This window comes from Ostrea edulis, chromosome 3 (assembly GCF_947568905.1).
Source record: "Ostrea edulis chromosome 3, xbOstEdul1.1, whole genome shotgun sequence".
Taxonomy (NCBI): Eukaryota; Metazoa; Mollusca; class Bivalvia; order Ostreida; family Ostreidae; genus Ostrea; species Ostrea edulis.
In genome coordinates, this window is record NC_079166.1 from 24,193,348 (window position 1) to 24,211,678 (window position 18,331).

At 36.2% G+C, this 18,331-nt stretch overlaps 1 protein-coding gene across 2 annotated transcripts in view; it reads left to right on the top strand.

Moving 5' to 3' along the window:
* LOC125676612 (tolloid-like protein 1) overlaps positions 1–17,961 on the top strand; it is a 36,371-nt gene extending 18,410 nt beyond the window's left edge. Inside the window, exons 6-10 of one of the 2 annotated variants that reach the window (XM_056157636.1) lie at positions 664–748; positions 10,377–10,513; positions 12,993–13,142; positions 17,493–17,618; positions 17,714–17,961. In XM_056157636.1, the coding sequence (XP_056013611.1) occupies positions 664–748; positions 10,377–10,513; positions 12,993–13,142; positions 17,493–17,618; positions 17,714–17,895 (680 nt within the window). In that variant the 3' untranslated portion in view covers positions 17,896–17,961. The remainder of the gene's footprint in view (positions 1–663; positions 749–10,376; positions 10,514–12,992; positions 13,143–17,492; positions 17,619–17,713) is intronic. The other variant, XM_056157637.1, reaches the window with a different exon arrangement.
* Positions 17,962–18,331: the final 370 nt, after the last annotated feature.

Below are 18,331 nucleotides of genomic sequence, written 5' to 3' on the forward strand. Positions count from 1 at the left end.
TTACAACTACTTTATAACCAACTTTTTAAAACGCCCCCTGCTGAAATCAAAGACGATTTTCATTTGTTTTGTTTATTGATTTTAACTCATTAATGCATGCTTTACCTGACATCAAAATTTTAATAAAATCTATTGTAGAAACGAATTACGTTCGTCACCCTTAAAGCAACAAAATAACTAGTTCGTACATTTTTGTTCTGCGTATGGTCATGCCATTTTGAATTGATGCTGACGACAAGTTAATGTAACAAGGATTTCAACAATCACGTTTAAGGTCAACATTTCACAACTTCTATGGTCGTTACAACGACCTAGTTTGCCAATACAGCCTGTCATTTGGCCAATGTGTCTTACGTGTTACATTCGAATTGTTAAGCCGTTTTTACACCAATTTTGACTACAGGTTACTCCGTTTACTTTATCGACATGTAGGGTTCACGGGGAGTTTGAGTGTGACCAGTCAACACGAGATGCTTACTCCCTAGGATCATTTGATCCCATTTTTGGTGTGTTTAGGGGTCCGTGTTTCCCCAACTCTTAATTTTGCTTTCTTTATAGAAAGCATGATATCGATCGCTGTTTTTCATTATTATGGTTACATATAAGTCATTAAAGCTACGATAATTGTCTCTGCACACTCTTAAATCTAGACATGTATTTCAGGCACATGTCCTGGTACTAAGACGATATCTGCAACAGACAATGTTCAACTATTGACCTCAAATAACTTTCCAGACCCATATGAAAGGTATGTTCACAATTGGATGCTATCAATAACGTTATCAATTTATTTGCTATACGTAATCATAGGTACCAAAACACTTACAGACAGTTGGGTACTTATCTAGGTAAAGATCAAGAATCTTTAAAAAGTTTATTACAGGTAAATCTTCTTCAAAAGTCCTCATACAGTAGTAAAATGTTTTCTGGCGTTTTACACTGATTTTGACTACATGAAAGGTGAAGATAACGAACAGTGATCAATCTCATAACTCCTACAAGCAATACAAAATAGAAAGTTGGGCAAACACGGACCCCTGGACACACCAGAGGTGGGATCAGGTGCCTAGGAGAAGTAAGCATCTCCTGTCGACCAGTCACACCCGCCGTGAGACCTATATCCTGATCAGGTAAACCGAGTTATCCGTAGTCAAAGTCAGTGTGTCAAGAACGGTATAACAATCGGTATGAAACAAGTCAGACAGCATTGGACCCAATGATAGGCTGTATTGGCAAACTAGATCGTTATAACGGCCATATAATTTGCGAAATACTAACTTTAATCGATACTCTTGAAACACCATTACCATCAACTTCTTCGTCAGCAGCTTGCATGTTACTCCATTTACCTGATCGAGATATAGGCACATGTCGGGAGTGATCGTTCTATAGGGGATATTTACTCCTCTGGCATGTCCAGGGCTTTGTGTTCGTCCTACTCTTAATTCTCTATTCTTTATAGGGGTTATATACAATGACATTTAACAGTTTCCATTCATTCTTAGATATGCCCTCACCCAAAATATGGAACATGTTATTGAAAAAAAGGGAAAAGGGGAAGATATCGGACATTGAACGTCATTTTTTTTATATCCTATAAAAATACAAAATGAAGAGGACAAACACAGACCCAGTACATACCAGTGGTGGGATCAGGTGTCTAAGAGGAGTAAGCATCCCAGTGCATACCAGAGGTGGGATCAGGTGTCTAAGAGGAGTAAGCATCCCCAGTACATACCAAAGGTGGAATCAGGTGTCTAAGAGGAGCAAGCATCCCCAGTACATACCAGAGGTGGGATCAGGTGTCTTAGAGGAGTTAGCATCCCCAGTACATACCAGAGGTGGGATCAGGTGTCTAAGAGGAGTATGCATCCCCAGTACATACCAGACGTGGGATCAGGTGTCTTAGAGGAATAAGCATCCTCAGTGCATACCAGAGGTGGGATCAGGTGTCTAAGAGGAGTAAGCATCCCCAGTACATACCAGTGGTGGGATCAGTTGTCTAAGAGGAGTAAGCATCCCCAGTATACACCAGAGGTGGGATCAGGTGTCTAAGAGGAGTAAGCATCTCCAGTATATAACAGAGGTGGGATCAGGTTTCTAAGAGGAGTAAGCAGCCCCAGTACATACCAGTGGTGGGATCAGGTTTCTTAGAGGAGTTAGCATCCCCAGTACTTACCAGTGGTGGGATCAGGTGTCTTAGAGGAGTTAGCATCCCCAGTACATACCAGAGGTGGGATCAGGTTTCTTAGAGGAGTAAGCATCCCCAGTACATACCAGAGGTGGGATCAGGTATCTAAGAGGAGTTAGCATTCCCAGTACATACCAGAGGTGGGATCAGGTTTCTTAGAGGAGTTAGCATCCCCAGTATATACCAGAGGTGGGATTAGGTTTCTTAGAGGAGTTAGCATCCCCAGTACATACCAGAGGTGGGATCAGGTTTCTTACAGGAGTTAGCATCCCCAGTAGATACCAGAGGTGAGATCAGGTTTCTTAGAGGAGTTAGCATTCCCAGTACATACCAGAGGTGGGATCAGGTTTCTTAGAGGAGTTAGCATCCCCAGTATATACCAGAGGTGGGATTAAGTTTCTTAGAGGAGTTAGCATCCCCAGTACATACCAGAGGTGGGATCAGGTTTCTTACAGGAGTTAGCATCCCCAGTAGATACCAGAGGTGAGATCAGGTTTCTTAGAGGAGTTAGCATTCCCAGTACATATCAGAGGTGGGATCAGGTTTCTTAGAGGAGTTAGCATCCCCAGTATATACCAGAGGTGGGATCAGGTTTCTTAGAGGAGTTAGCATCCGCAGTACATACCAGAGGTGGGATCAGGTATCTTAGAGGAGTTAGCATTCCCAGTATATACCAGAGGTGGGATCAGGTGTCTAAGAGGAGTAAACATCCCCAGTATATACCAGATGTGGGATCTGGTGTCTAAGAGGAGTAAACATCCCCAGTACATACCAGTGGTGGGATCAGGTGTCTAAGAGGAGTGAGCATCTCTAGTTCATACCAGATGTGGGATCAGGTGTCTAGGAGGAGTAAGTATACCCTGCTCACCGGTTACATCTGCCTTATGTCCTCTGCCTTGATCAGCTTGACACCCTTCCCCCTCTCTGAAAGACGATGCTACGTGCCTGGTTCCCCCTCTTCTGTAAATCCATATTACATCCATTTAATAATAACTCCATTGATAACTCCCTTTACCTGATCAAGATATATAACTCACGGCGGGTGTGACCGGTCGACATGGGTTGCTTACTCCTCATAGGCACCTGATACCACCTCTGGTATATCCAGCGGTCCGTGTTTGCCCAACCCTCTATTTAGCATTGCTTATAGGAGTGATCACTGTTCGGTAACTTCACCTTTGATCCCTCTGTCAAACACCAATAACACTGGTTCTTAAATTCGGTATCAAAACCAGTAAGTAAAAAACAATGAACGGAATCCTCCGATTGTTAGCTAAACCGAAATACAACATGCATAAAAATCGCTAAATCACGTGACTTAAGTAGATTTTAAAACACAAATATGCACGAAAGGGAAGAACCCAAAAATACCCAATAGACATAAGGCACGCCAGATAGACCGCATATGACCTCACGACAGGTTAGTTTTTCGAATCAGATCATTATAACTATTAACGACCATAGCATTTGTGAAACGCTGTAAACGAATATGTCGAAACATTTGTCACATCAAGTAGTATTTAGTCTGGCTCGGCTGACAACAGCATGCACAGAACATGTTCCTGGGTATGAAACCCCTTTAGAGACACAAACGTCATAGCAATCGGTATGAAACACAGCAAATAGCATTTGACCCAATGATACATTGCATTGACAAACTAGATCGTTATAAAGACCATAAAATGTGCGAAATTCTTACTTTAAACGAAACTGTTCAAAGCCCTGCACCATCAACTTCTGTATGACAGTGTAACACCCGCCGTGAGCCCTATATCCTGATCAGGTAAACGGAGTTATCCGCAGTCAAAATTAGTGTGCCAAGAACGGCTTAACAATCGGTATGAAACACGTCAGGCAGCATTTGACCCAGTGATAGGTTGTATTGATGAACTAGATCGGCATAGCGACCATAGAATTTGCGAAATGCTGACTTCAATCGAGACTGTTGAAACCCCTGCACCATCAACTTGTTTGTCAGTAGCTTACCTCGATTTAAAAACTGACTATACGCATAACAAGCTCTTGTATATCGAATCAGTTGAGAGATATAAACACCATATGTATCTACTGTATCAACTGATATGGTCTACTGTATCAGTAGCCTGCCTCGATTTAAAAACTGATCATTTGCAGAACAAGCTCCTATGTATCGAATCAGTTGAGAGATATACAGACCGTATACAGGTGATAATAGACCATTGCCACACAATTATGATAAGTTGACGACGTTTGTTATAAAGCTAAATATTTATCATTATTATCATCATCAGTAGTAGTAGTAGTAGTAATATTAGTAGTAGTAGAAGTAGTAGGAGTGGTTGTAGTAGTAGTAGTAATAGTAGTAGTTGTAGTGGTAGCAGCAGCAGCAGCAGCAGCAGCAGCAGCAGTAGTAGTAGTAGTAGTAGTAGTAGTAGCAGTAGTAGTAGTAGTAATACATGTAGTAGTAGTAATATCATTGTACATGATTCATTCATTGATTTATGAAAGAATTGATGAATTGTTAGTTTGTCGTTAACATCTCTGTTCAGTAACATATCCAGATACGAAGCAGAAATGGACAAGTATGGTGTCTTTTGTTCAAGGTACATGGGGTATATCGAAACAAAATGTGAATGAAAATGTGTATTGTTAGATGGGAAAACAAATATAAACATTGCTGAGTCACCATAGAAATATTAATTTGAACAGATGTTATACATGTATATGTGTAAAGAAAGAAAACAACAAAAACTAGACGTCAGATGCAAAAAGTTGCAAACTGTAACTGAACTGCCTTTTTCCAAACGCATTTCAAAAATGAAAAAAAAACCAAACAATCACCAATGTCTCAATCTGTTGCATCTTCTTTTTTGCCTAATAATGAAATACATCTACAATCTAATTGAATTAGATTCTTTGATCCGCTTACGTATATCGCTACACTAGGATCTAACGAAACCGCACACGGAGGTCAAATCTAGTGACCTTTAAATCTAACCGATCAGCGCATTGGCTATTAAATCGGCGGTGTAAACTCGGGTCATTCGGAACACTTGAATGATGAAATCTTACTAATTGCCGCCGAAGCATTATAACGTACCAGACATACCGAAGAAAACTCAAAGAGTGTATAGTTTGACTAATAATTGTTGTTTGTGTGGATGTTCATTTGTTTTAAGAGAGACCGACAGTGAAGGGAACTCCAAAATCAGGAAGTTATATGAATTGAAATTAAAACTTACAAAGGAAAAGGTTGATGTGATTCGACAGGTGATTAATCTACCGCAGCGCGCGGAGGGTATGGAAAACTGTCATACAGTCTTCATTATTCAGCACAGTTATAATAACAAATCTTTCTGTTCCTCTTTTAAAGATTGAATCTTGCGATCTTTCAAAATTTATAACGTGCACCGTATTTGTTGTTTTCCCGAATGCAAATATTAAGCGTTCTCTGATTGGATTAACATATCAATAAATATGCATTATTAAAAGTTCACTAGATTTGACCTCCGTATACGATTTCTTTAATCCTTATGTAGCGATATTCGTGAGCAGATCAAAGGATCTAATTTTAATTAGATTGATACATCTATTGACTGCATTAACAAAAACCTTCAAGCTTTTATAAAAATCGAAAGTTTCTGTACCTTGCTCAAAGTTTGTAAAATCTATAGCTGCAATAGTCCTTTAGGGACTGCATACTATAGATACACGTAAAGCCAAATATTTATGATGACAGTTTTTTTAATGATATTTCACAAGTATTTTTCTGATTCTGATTCTATCGTATTTTGTAGCAAAATTGACGAGTACCCGTTAACTCACACCTAATGGTCTACTCTATTAGAACACTATCGAACTCACACATAATGGGCTATTCTGTTAAAACACTATCAAAACTCTCACCTAATGGGTTCTATTAGAATACTAGTCATGGTCAATTTCATGCACAAATGGGACAATTTTAGCTAATTATTAAACTATCAAATATAGAATAATCACTTATAATTTTAGACTCGTATAGTCTTTGAATACAGTTGCTTTGAATTAATAATCATAACATTCTTCAAATTCAAATCGTATAGTGTTTTGATTAGTAAAAGTATGCATTGTCCTAAATTAAATGCAATTGATAGTGTCTCATACAACCACAAGAAACGCTTTAAATCAATATTTTCCTGGATTGAAAAACAAAAGTCAGCATAAATAATTGCTGTTAAACAAGAATTCCGTAGCAATAACATACAAAGGCATTTATTATGGGGATAACATTCGGAACTTTTATCAGAAAATTATCTCTATTTTGTGGAACTCTCGTGTGAAGAAGGTACGAAAAAATGATTGATGAAAGTAAATGACAACAACAAGAATTGAAAGTGATAGATGTTAAATAACCTTGGTGAGAAGAAGGAAAGGGGAGGGGGGTTACACCAAGATTACAATTCCGTGCAATTGAAATTTTTTAAATGTTCATCAGAAATTGTCTAAATTTTTGTAAATTTCAGAATCATTGTTTACTCTTATACGTACTGGTGTACATAGACTTAAACTGTCAAATATTGCAAATTATGGACATGAACTTTCAATAAAGAACAGCATTCTGACTCAAATTAAGGTGAAAATAACGAACAGTGATCAATGCCATAACTCTTAAAGACTACAGCATTGAGAGTTGGACAAACACGGATCCCTTGGTCCACTAGAGGTAGGGTTATGTGCGTATGAGGAGTAAGCATCCCCTGTCGGCTGGTCATATTCGCTACGATCCCTATATCTCAATCAGATAAACTGAATAATCCACTGCCAATATCAATGTGTAAAGAACGGTTTAACAATTGGTAAGAAACATGTCAAACATCATGTGACCTGATGACAGGTCGTAGAGGCAAATTAAATCGTTATAACGACCATAGAACTTATTTGTGAGTAGCCTGCTTCGATTTAAAAACTGATCATATGCAGAAAGAATTCTTGCGTAGCGAATCAGTAATTAGGCATAAACATCATAGGCAGGTGATAATGGAAAATTATTGTAAGTTGACGATAGAGAGGCTGGATTCCTTCTATGTGTCGTAAAGCTGAGATGTTAGTTTACTGTTCACCTCTACGTTTATTGAAATATCTAAGTACGAAGCAGATATGGAGGATTATTATGTGTCTTTGATTTCGACTTCACTGGGATACATCGGATTGACATAATTTAAAATAAGTAACATAATAGATAAAAATGTAGTCGACTCATTAATTCTTAAGTTCAAGGCCACAGCAAGATAATTTTTCTTCACAATATACAAATTTTTCTTCACATGTAAAACCCTTGGATAGATTCTACTTCAAAGAATATAAAAAGCAGGTCAACTAATAAAGGAGCAAAATTCGGGCCAATGAGAAAAGTTCATGGACTGTTGGAAAACTTGGTCACGAAAGACTATGAAGATAGTCCTTTTTGGAAGGTATAATATTGATCACTGTTCACCTTTCATTTAGCAGCGTATATTGGAATCAAGATCAAAAGTGAATATAACAGTGATCAATTTCATAACTTTTACAATGTAAAACTTATACGGTACCATTGCTAAATATAGCCAACAACAGCGTGCCATAAAAGTGGAGCCAAATTCGTCCAAGGATAAGAGCTATGCATGAGGGAGATAATCCTTAATTTTGAAATGGATTTCTAAATTTTATAACAGCAATGAAATATACATCCGTATTTTCAAGCTAGTAAAGAAGTACTTAGCTACTGGGCTGTAGAGACCCTCGGGGACTAACAGTCCACCAGCAGGGGCCTCGACCCAGGAGTCATAATGTAAAACTTATACGGTACCAATTTTGATGCACCAGATGCGCATTTCGACAATGTATAAGGAATACAAAATACAGAGTAACCCGGAACCCTGTATACAATAGAAGTGAGATCAGGTGGAAACATAACGGCAATAATGTAGCCCGCTCCGATTTTATCTTTATATTTTTTACTTGGGGGAGAGGGTTACAGCTCCTTAGGATCTCCGTAATGGTGCAAATGCGGGAGTGAATCACTCCTGCAACATTTCTGATTATTCTAAACATTCGCTGACTTTCTTTACATAAATAAAATGATTGATATTTTATGCTTCCTAGTCAATATATAAATGTACAGCCTGCAACATACGATTTATGAGGCTCGTTTTCAACAACTTAGATATGTTCCAATTTCTCGATTCATATCTGTGCGCCATGTATGCTATACTGAAGTTTCAACTTCCGATTGTCAAGATATTTGTATATGCCATATAAAGTAGTAGTCCTAACATCAATGGACGAGTACGGAAGATAAATCTATTTCATCGGTATTGAAAAGGTTTAGGTTTAATAAACGTTAAAAAACGCACAGCAGAGTGTAAATTCTCTCTGCAACCATATTACTTTCCTTTCTTTGTTGGAATGGCTTGAGTAACTACATTTTCGAGCTGATTGTCAATGTTCAGGTTTTTCAGTAGAGCCACCTACGAGATCTCACGATAACAAACATATCGGAGCAGACGAAGAGTTGTGCATGCTGTACATGTTACTTAATGAAAAACACCTTTGTTAGACCTGCCCGAGCACAAAGTTAATACTCATTTTGGTGTAAAAAAACCATTTGGGACTATTACACGGAGCTTATTATTGGTTATTCATTAAATCATTTTGCACCATTAAGGAAGTCTTATGAAACTGTGGCCCTATCCCGAAAACGTCAGAATAAAACAATATCGGGTAGAACTATATCATTGCAGCTAGTGGAAACACGTCAGACAGCCCAACTCTTTAATTTGTATTCATCATAGGAGTTATGAGATTGATCACTGTTCGCTATGTTTGTCTTTCATTTAACCAAATGATAGACTGCATTCGCAAACTGGATCAGTCAGTTTAAAAACAGCATTTTACAAATTCTGTGGTCGTTGTAACGGGCCAGTTTGTATTACGTATAGGAGTTGTGAGATTTATCACTGTTCGTTATCCTTACCTTTCATCAGTATAACGAACATAGAATTTGCGAACGTTAACTTTAAACAAGACTGTTGAAGCCCCTGTAACATCAACTTGTTAGTAACCTGCTTCGATTTAGAAACTGCTCATATGTAGAACAAGCTCTTCCGCATTGAATCAGTAGAGATATAAACCCCATATGCAGGTGGTAATGGAAATATGCTATATAAATATGGGAATATGGAGAAACTGAAATTATCCAGTTCGTCAAAAAGTCCAGTTGTTATTTTGTCGTTAATATTTATTTTCAATCAGATATCTAAGTACGAAGCACATGTGGATGTTTATGTGGTGTCTTTTATTCCTAGTTCACTTCACTGGGACATACTGAAACGAAGTATGAATGCAAATGATTATTGTTAATAGATAAAACGTCATCGATGTATCTAAATGTCGAGTTGAAGGCCACATCAAGAGATCTTTTCATCTCATGTAAACGCTTTTGAATGAATTATGCCTCATAAGAATATAGAAACAGGTCAGGTAACAAAGGAGCACAACTCATATCAATAGTAAGTGAAATCACTATATAAAATAATATTCACCCTTGATTAGTGCCTGTGTATCACACATGTACATGTAGTATTATGTGTTCAGTATTATTTTAACTCTACATACATGTAGCTGACATTGATAAACCTCCTTTTTCCACCATCCCAAAATATTCCACTGACTTTCATTTACAATCGAATTCCATTTGACCTGTATTAAGAATGTATAGATTATATAGATATAAAATATAATAGCAATTGAAGCATTTCTTGGGAATCAGTACCTATTTATGGTGCAACTAAGTGAAATCTGGAAAAACTTCAGTATTTCCCTCCATATTTTTATGCGCTGTGTATAAAAATTAAATCATTTATGTGTTATAAATTCGCATTTGTCATTGAATGATTATCATTAGATTGCAATGCATGGATTCTGCAATAAATCAAGAAGAATTATATATCGTCTTAATTTCTTAAAGATCTGAAATTAGAAAATGAGATTACTGCCACCGATTCCCATGTTGCCCAGGGAGTGGAATAAAAATCATTTCATCATATTGATTATAGGTTATCTATAGTATTCTAGTATATACCAAATTTCATGAAATTGCGACATATTTCCATTAACAACAATTCACCTGACTCTAACGTAAACAGTTCTTAAAACGATTGTCTGTATTGTTGTTGTTCTTTTTCAGCGATGGAGTTTGTGATGTAAAAATAATTGCTGACGAAGGGAAGTCTGTTCATTATCAATTGACATTTAACAATGTGGAGAATGATTCCAGGCAGAAAAACCTAGGGGCTTGCAGAGATGACTTTAAAATATTTGATGGTAATGTATTAAATTATTCGACAGTGTGCCACGTTAGAAATGTTTGAGAATTAGAATGAACATATTCCGGGATATATCGAGTTTTGAAAAAAGATTCATTTGTTGTTAAAGTATTTGACGGTAAGACATATTTATTGCTTGTGTATATAATGTATATGTAGATTTTCACTTCACCCCAAGCATAAAGATTGTTCATTGATATTTTCTGGAAGAAAAAAACTAAAAAAATGTGAAGTCTTGCTCGATTTTTTATAACTGCTCCTTGGTCTTTTTTTTTCTTAATCAAAATTGTTCACACTTAAGAATATTCGATATTTTCCACAAAGTATCACGTATACGATTACCTTTTCACCTTAATCTGCTTTGTATATATACATATATATTCAAGTTTTCGTTTTGTTTATGCTTTGCCATTGAACTGAGACAATTTAAAGAGGTATGAATATTAAATCACATGACTGATACTATCATAGTGCCATCTGATGTATTAGAATTTCCGCACTTAGTCATTTTAATCAAAAATGAAAAGGTAAACAAGGCAAGCACACATCCCTGGAAACAGGACAAATCGGATCATATACCTGTGAGTAAGCATACTCTACTAAATTCTCAGACCTGTTGTGAATCCTATATATTGATCGGATAAATGATGTACATTATAGCACAATAACAACCATGGAAATTGTGAAAATGCTGAATTTCAACGAGACTATCGAAGCCCCCAAAAATTGATTTATTTGTCAGTAGACATCTGTGTTTTAAAATTGATCATGCACAAGACATAGCCTTGAGTATCGAAACTGTTCAGAGACATAAACATCATACATGGTGATAATATATGAGTGTTGCATGAATATGGAAAGTTGAAATTGGAGAAACTGGACATCTCATCATCATAAAACTGAGCTAATATTTTGTCGATTATGTCTATGCCCAATACATTATCCAAATATGAAACAGATATGGAGAACCAAAACCGTTCACTGGGATATATCGAATCGACAAATGAATGACAGTGAATGCTTTTTTTAAAAATAAAACGTCGTAAGTATGTCCAAGTGTCGAGTTAAAGACTACAACAAAATATGTCTTCTCATGTAAATTGTTTGGAATTAATAAATGCCTCATGCAGAAGACGACATCATCATCAAAGCCAGTGTAGGTGTTGCTAATGAGCAACTCCAGCATCATTTGGACATAGATTTCAAATTGAAGTCTGAACAGATCACAAGATATAAATAGTTCCGAGTTCATATTTTATTAAGGAAGCTGCTTTCCGTGATGTCAAAATTCCTATTCTTTAATTCATCGCGAGCAGTCGTTTTCCCTTTTAAAAACGTGAATTAAACAGATATGTTCCCTTTTAAAAACGTGAATTAAACAGATATGTTCTTATGCAAGAGCATAAGTTCACTGAAATTGTTATTGATATTCTTACACAATATGATATATTTACATTTGCTAATGCACTTCCTTATATGACAATACTAATGAAATTGACACTCAATTTCTTGTATCATGACATGAGTCACATGATCAGTCTTTTCCTGCGTATGAATGGAATCACCCCGTCAAACATTCATCTGATATTTTGCTTATGCATTGCATTGGGAGATTTAGAGCCCCTCCCCCTTTTTAAAGTTTTACAATTTCTCACATATCATGTGGCACAATGGGTTGAAGTTTCTCCGTAACAGCATTTGTCCTTGTAAAGGTCTTAATGGATTCTGCATTTCATCTTCACAGTGCATTTAACCCAAATAACTACATAATATGTATCAGTGACACAAAGTAAAGGACACCATCAATATTTCATCACCTCTGCTTCATATATGGAAATTTAGTCAACGACAAATTAACAACACAGTTTTATGACCAACGTTATGTCTTCAGCTTCTCCCTCATTCGTTTTCCATATTTATGTAGCAAATGTGGATATCACTTACATCATATTTTGATGTTCTTTTTTCTCAACTAATTTGATACTTAAAAACATTCTGCGTATGTTTTTTGTTCAGCTGAAAACAGGCTACTGACATATAAATTGAGTTTTAACATTCATGTTTGAAATCAACATTTTCCAAATTATATTGCCGTTATAATGATTATGTTTTTCAATTACTACCTGACATTCAGTCCAGTACTGTTTGGCGTGTTTAGTACAAATTATTACGGCATTTGTAGACATTGATATTGACTACAGATTAATCCGTTTGCCTGACTAAAACATAGGGCTCACTGTAGTTGCTCCTGGTCATTCGATGTTGGTGTCTTCTTCTTGGCACCAGATCCATTTTGGTGTTTCCAGGGGTCCATATTTATCCCACACTCAGTTATTCCTCAAACGATTTTTGAGATTAACCACTTTTCGTTCTCTTTCCTTATTTTTCATTATGGCATATAAACGAATGATGATCAACATAGCTTTCTTTAAAACTGCTAGATTTTGAGTAGAATGTTTTCCATTTTTATTGTAAAGGATCTATGAAGGAAAACAAACTCTATGACAACTGTGCTTTATTCCATCCTGAAAACGGGGGTCAAAGTTCGGAGAGAGCTCTACGTATCCTATTCGCACCAGATGGTTTTGAGCAGGAAACCGGGTTTCTAATTCTCTTCAGCCAGAAAGGTATTGTACAATTATATATGTCAGCAAATAGTTCAATAGGAAACATTCGTGACATTTTTTTTTTTATAATTTATTTATTTTTTCGGTCACATACAATACATCTCATTTTAGCCACATAATTAAGAAGATATCCCAACTTCTATGGGCAAGTGGAAAACTGAACTATCTTCATATGTAGTAGATGATATTTCAGTGCAAGATGTGTTTAAAATTTGTTTCAAAACATCTAGTGATTCTTCTGTTCAGTGGCTACAGTTTAGAATTTTACATAGAATTCTTCCTGTTGGTTATTATTTGAAAAACATTAGTGTTAAAACAAATGATCCCTGTAGATTTTGTACAAGTAATATTGAAACAATAAAACATTCGTGACATTAATCATCAGGTCGCATGATCGTTATAAGGATGACTACTTTTGCGCTTGAAACGCATGTACGCTCTTGTTCCAAATGACAACAATGGAGAGAGAAAGAAAGTAGTCTTACTGCACAGCAATTAAAGAAGGAGTTGGTTAAAAGAGAAGCTACAACAAGTGGCAGGAAGTTGGATTTAGCTGAAAGATATATTATGACCTATGCATCATACAATCTATGTAACTTACAGTTTAGTACAAATCGTCGTGCATGACTATCAATAGTATGAAACAACACACCGAAAGGTAAAAGACAACGTATTCTTATTCGGATTTCCATTATTTCCCGTATTGCTAGTATCATTAGAGTTACCTGAATTTTAAATGTTGTTTTTGACCGAAAAAATAGTTGGCTTAAAATCCAATGGCTTAAAATCACAGCGTACTGCAATTGGTAGTTGATTAACATTCTGGGCCTATACATTGCATGAAATATGTCTGATATTACCAACCTCCTGAATTCCTTACTGTGATTTGCATTTTAAGAATTTAGATATACTCACGATAACATTTTACCATGAAAAAAAACCTTGCATCATAATCTACCTTAATACTATCATCTTGATCAAACATCATGTTTTTGGAATTAAAATACAAGACTTTTGAATAATATGTCTGCCACTAACTGAACTACCCAAGTAATCAAATATATACCCGACTGCACATAGGACTACGCCCAATCATTGTTTTCGGGGTATTTTTATGCGTGTAATTTGACCACGTTTTACTCTGATATTGGGCATGGACATATTTTCTATAGGAACACCTGTTGCATCTAAATGATTTTTGTGTTTGGGACTTTTCTGGTATGGTGTTTTTTACTATTTCTTTAGATGGCCAAATGATTGCAAAGATAAAAGATTATCCATGTATCAAACACTCTTCAAACAGTTGACTCTGACAAATTGAATAACAAAATTAGTGCGATATTCTTTTCTTTTTTCTTGTTGGCCTTAATTTCATTAATGTCTAGAAAAATTTATCTTTTGGTTATGATTATAATTGTATATTGTTTAACGTCCCTCTCTAGAATTTTTCACTCTTATGGAATTGTCACCATTACAGGGAAAGGGCTGCAAAATTTAGGTCTATGATCGGCGCTTATGGCCTTTGAGCAGAGAGGAATATTTTTATCGTACCACACCTGCTGTAGCACGAGGTCTCGGTTTATGTGGTCATCTTTGATGGATCGACTTATTTCGTCGCAAGGGGTATTGAGGACCTATTGTAAACCGGATCCCAACGGGAACTGATCGTTTGGTTGTGAACTGAACAGATATAATTCAGTTAATAATAAGCTACCTGTCCAAAACAACTGAAAAACATCATAAAATGATCATAATCAAACACTGTGTAGTAATTGACAATTTTGTTTTTGGATTGAAAATTTTTAATAGAAAAAATAATTCCTTGATGGCAAATATTTTATGGCACGTTCTCCTCCACATTCTTATTCATTGCCTGACACAATTTCAGCTTGACAATGAATATCAAAATCATCAAGCTATATTTTCTAATGGTTCGTTTTGCAATTTGCAAGTGAGGATGTTCTGTGTTTGTATCTCGTGTCCCGTAATGACTCCCCTACATCAAAGACATTTGATGTTTTCTGGTGATATGGAAATATTCATTAACCCTAGAATCATTAATGTTTTATTCTGAACTGAATTGAAAAAAGTTTCAAAAATTTCCTCGTAAATCATGCTTTTCAGTATTACTCACATGTCATGATAAAAACTATCGTGTAAATGTTATGCATTCATATATATCCATGATGGAGACATGTTCCTTTTAGTGCACCTCACTGAATTAGGCAATAATTCCTGAGTTATTGTATCAGGATAACAAGCCTGCTTCTTGTCTTGTGGTATGAACCGGTCATCAAAAAGAAACGTATAATCTGAAATGATAATCAAGAACCACAAAACAACATGAACTCTTAACAAACGCTAACAAGGAAACAAAAAATAAAACACTTGAATTGAACGTATGCAATGTGAAGGTAATAATAACCTAATAAACTAGCTGTTCTATCGTCACCCCGAACAAAAATGGCTGTGACACACAACATCGGACTTTCCTGCTTCCACAGACGCTTAGTTTTCTCATTCATTCTACGAATTACCACTATCCATTTTAAGCATGATTCGGAATTCTATGGAAAGTGGTGTCCTCTAGAGTTGGCGTATTCTGGTAAACAGCAATACTGTAGCATTTTAATCGCGTGAAATCGAAAATGCAAAAAAGAGACTAGTCAGGTCTAATGCAAAAACAATGGGAATTCAAACGGTGCAGCGATATCAAACGTACGCGTAACCATCTTCAGAACAGTGGGGCAATCTCGTACAGTGAAATCGGCGAATGTTTCCTATTAGCGATTTGAATGTAAACTGTTATATTTCATTTGATTAGATCATAATGATCTATTAAAAAAATCTCAATCATATCATATTTATAAAGGGCTTCCTAAGAATTTGGTGCATTGCTATCTTTGGGGAACCTTTATCCTTGATGTGAACCAATCCATTTCGTAGTTATCTTTTATGACGTTTGTCGAAATTTATTCTATATACAAGATGTTACCAAGGGAATTTTCTCTAATTTACTTTTGACGTATTTAAGCCCATCCCACCCCCTGGTACAATATTTCCCGAATGTCAACAGACTACTAGCACATTTAGCCAAGTCCGATCCGCATGATACCTACTCCTAGTCATTCCAAGTATATATCTAATGGCTCTGAATTTTTGTTACTTCGTTTCAATCACACCACGAAGTGACCTAAAACGAAAGTCTCCATTATTGAAATTAAATGTATACACCTACTGTATAAAACGTCTTTAATATAAATCATTCCTCATCATGAATTAAAGACTGGCTAGATTAAATTATCTTATATTTAGTCACCTGCTACTTCAGTAAAAGAGAGAATCGGAAATACAACAAAATGACTATATCCGGTCAGCTACTAGACGAAATGAAACGATCGGATTGAAACAATGACCAGTGACCACAGGGATGGCCGATTTACCACAATATTAGCATTTATTAATGATTTACATGTATATGAATTATTAGATGTTTTTTCTCCCTACCATGATGTTATGAAGAAAACAAACACCAATCTCTATAAAAAAAGGTTTTGATGATGATTAAGATTTGGAAATATCATCGTTGCAATCATACCCAAACTGCTAAAGTATGATGTACAAAATTGGTACTGTTTATTATGATCGTAGACATCTAAAATCCCCATTATGAACAAATATCACCGGGCATCTGACTAACCCACTTGTATCTAATTAAGATCAGAGGTGTGAAGTTGATCCTGATTAAGCCATCACATATCATTGTCAAAGTGAAAAAAGAAGATAACTAACAGTGATCAATCTTATAACTCCTGTAAGAGGTATCTGGTCGTAAATTAAAACATAGCATTAAACACAAAAATAGTTTCTTTATTGGCATTTCACTTACCTTAACTCTGATTTTGTCTGTCGCTGATGTACGCAGGAATGTTAAGGTAGGTCTTGTTCCATTTCTGCACGTAAACTGCATATTCATTTTAAATATGTCCTACACAGAGAGGAAAGAGGGAGCTACTAACTCTTGAAAACTATTTTGGTTGTTTACACGAGAACATGTTGTATCATAACAACATGACAAACATGCGCTTCCATATGACGTCATTGCATAACTGTTATAAATAGATCACGGATGTACCTTGATAGAAAATGGAAAAGTAGGACACTGCCCAAGGATTTAAGTATTGGTCTAACTGGCGATAATGATGATACAACTTTCATGTTATATCAGAATTAATGAAAAAAATCCTTCCACTTTCAGTAAGAAATAATAATTAAATATGTAACCACGAAACCATCCAAACCATGTTTTATATTTTGCCCTGATGCTTATATCTGTGGTTTGTACAAAAGATATAGACGAATGTGCACAGGAAACTGAACCTTGTGACACCAACGCTGAATGTTTCAACACTGACGGCTCCTTTCGCTGTGAATGCAAGGAGGGATTTATCGGAGACGGGTTTCAATGTGACCAAGGTATGCCTTCACTCAATTTCGATTCCATACCAGTTCATTTCATACTTACTATAGCCGAACTCTCTTTATTTATTATCTGTTTTTGGTATCTGTAGTTACAACCACTACCACACCTACCACACCTACCACACCTATCACACCTACCACACCTACCACACCTACCACCACAAAGGATCCCAAACGACTTCCGCTAATCCTGACCTCCCTCGGGACTGCTGCAGTCGCCAGTGGTGTTGGATTGTTGGTTCTTCTGTTTGGCCTCAGTACCAACGGTTAAATTATGTATTTCTGTGGCAGAAGTAGATGGAAATGTTTATGATTCTGCAAGAGTAAAAACCAAAAATGTTTTTGTTTTGTGGTGAATTACTATATGCAATTGTTTACCTTCCTCATTGACATACGACAATTTCAACAGTAATAAAAAGATGTTTAGAATATATCAAAAATTGTAAATCGCTTACTAAACGCGGGTTATTAGCATATCTATAAGTGTAATTGTGTCATTCCACCAAGCATAACAGTGTACACCTGACCCACCTCTAATATATCAAGCATAACGGTGTACACCTGACCCACCTCTAATATATCAAGCATAACGGTGTACACCTGACCCACCTCTAATATATCAAGCATAACGGTGTACACCTGACCCACCTCTAATATATCAAGCATAACGGTGTACACCTGACCCACCTCTAATATATCAAGCATAA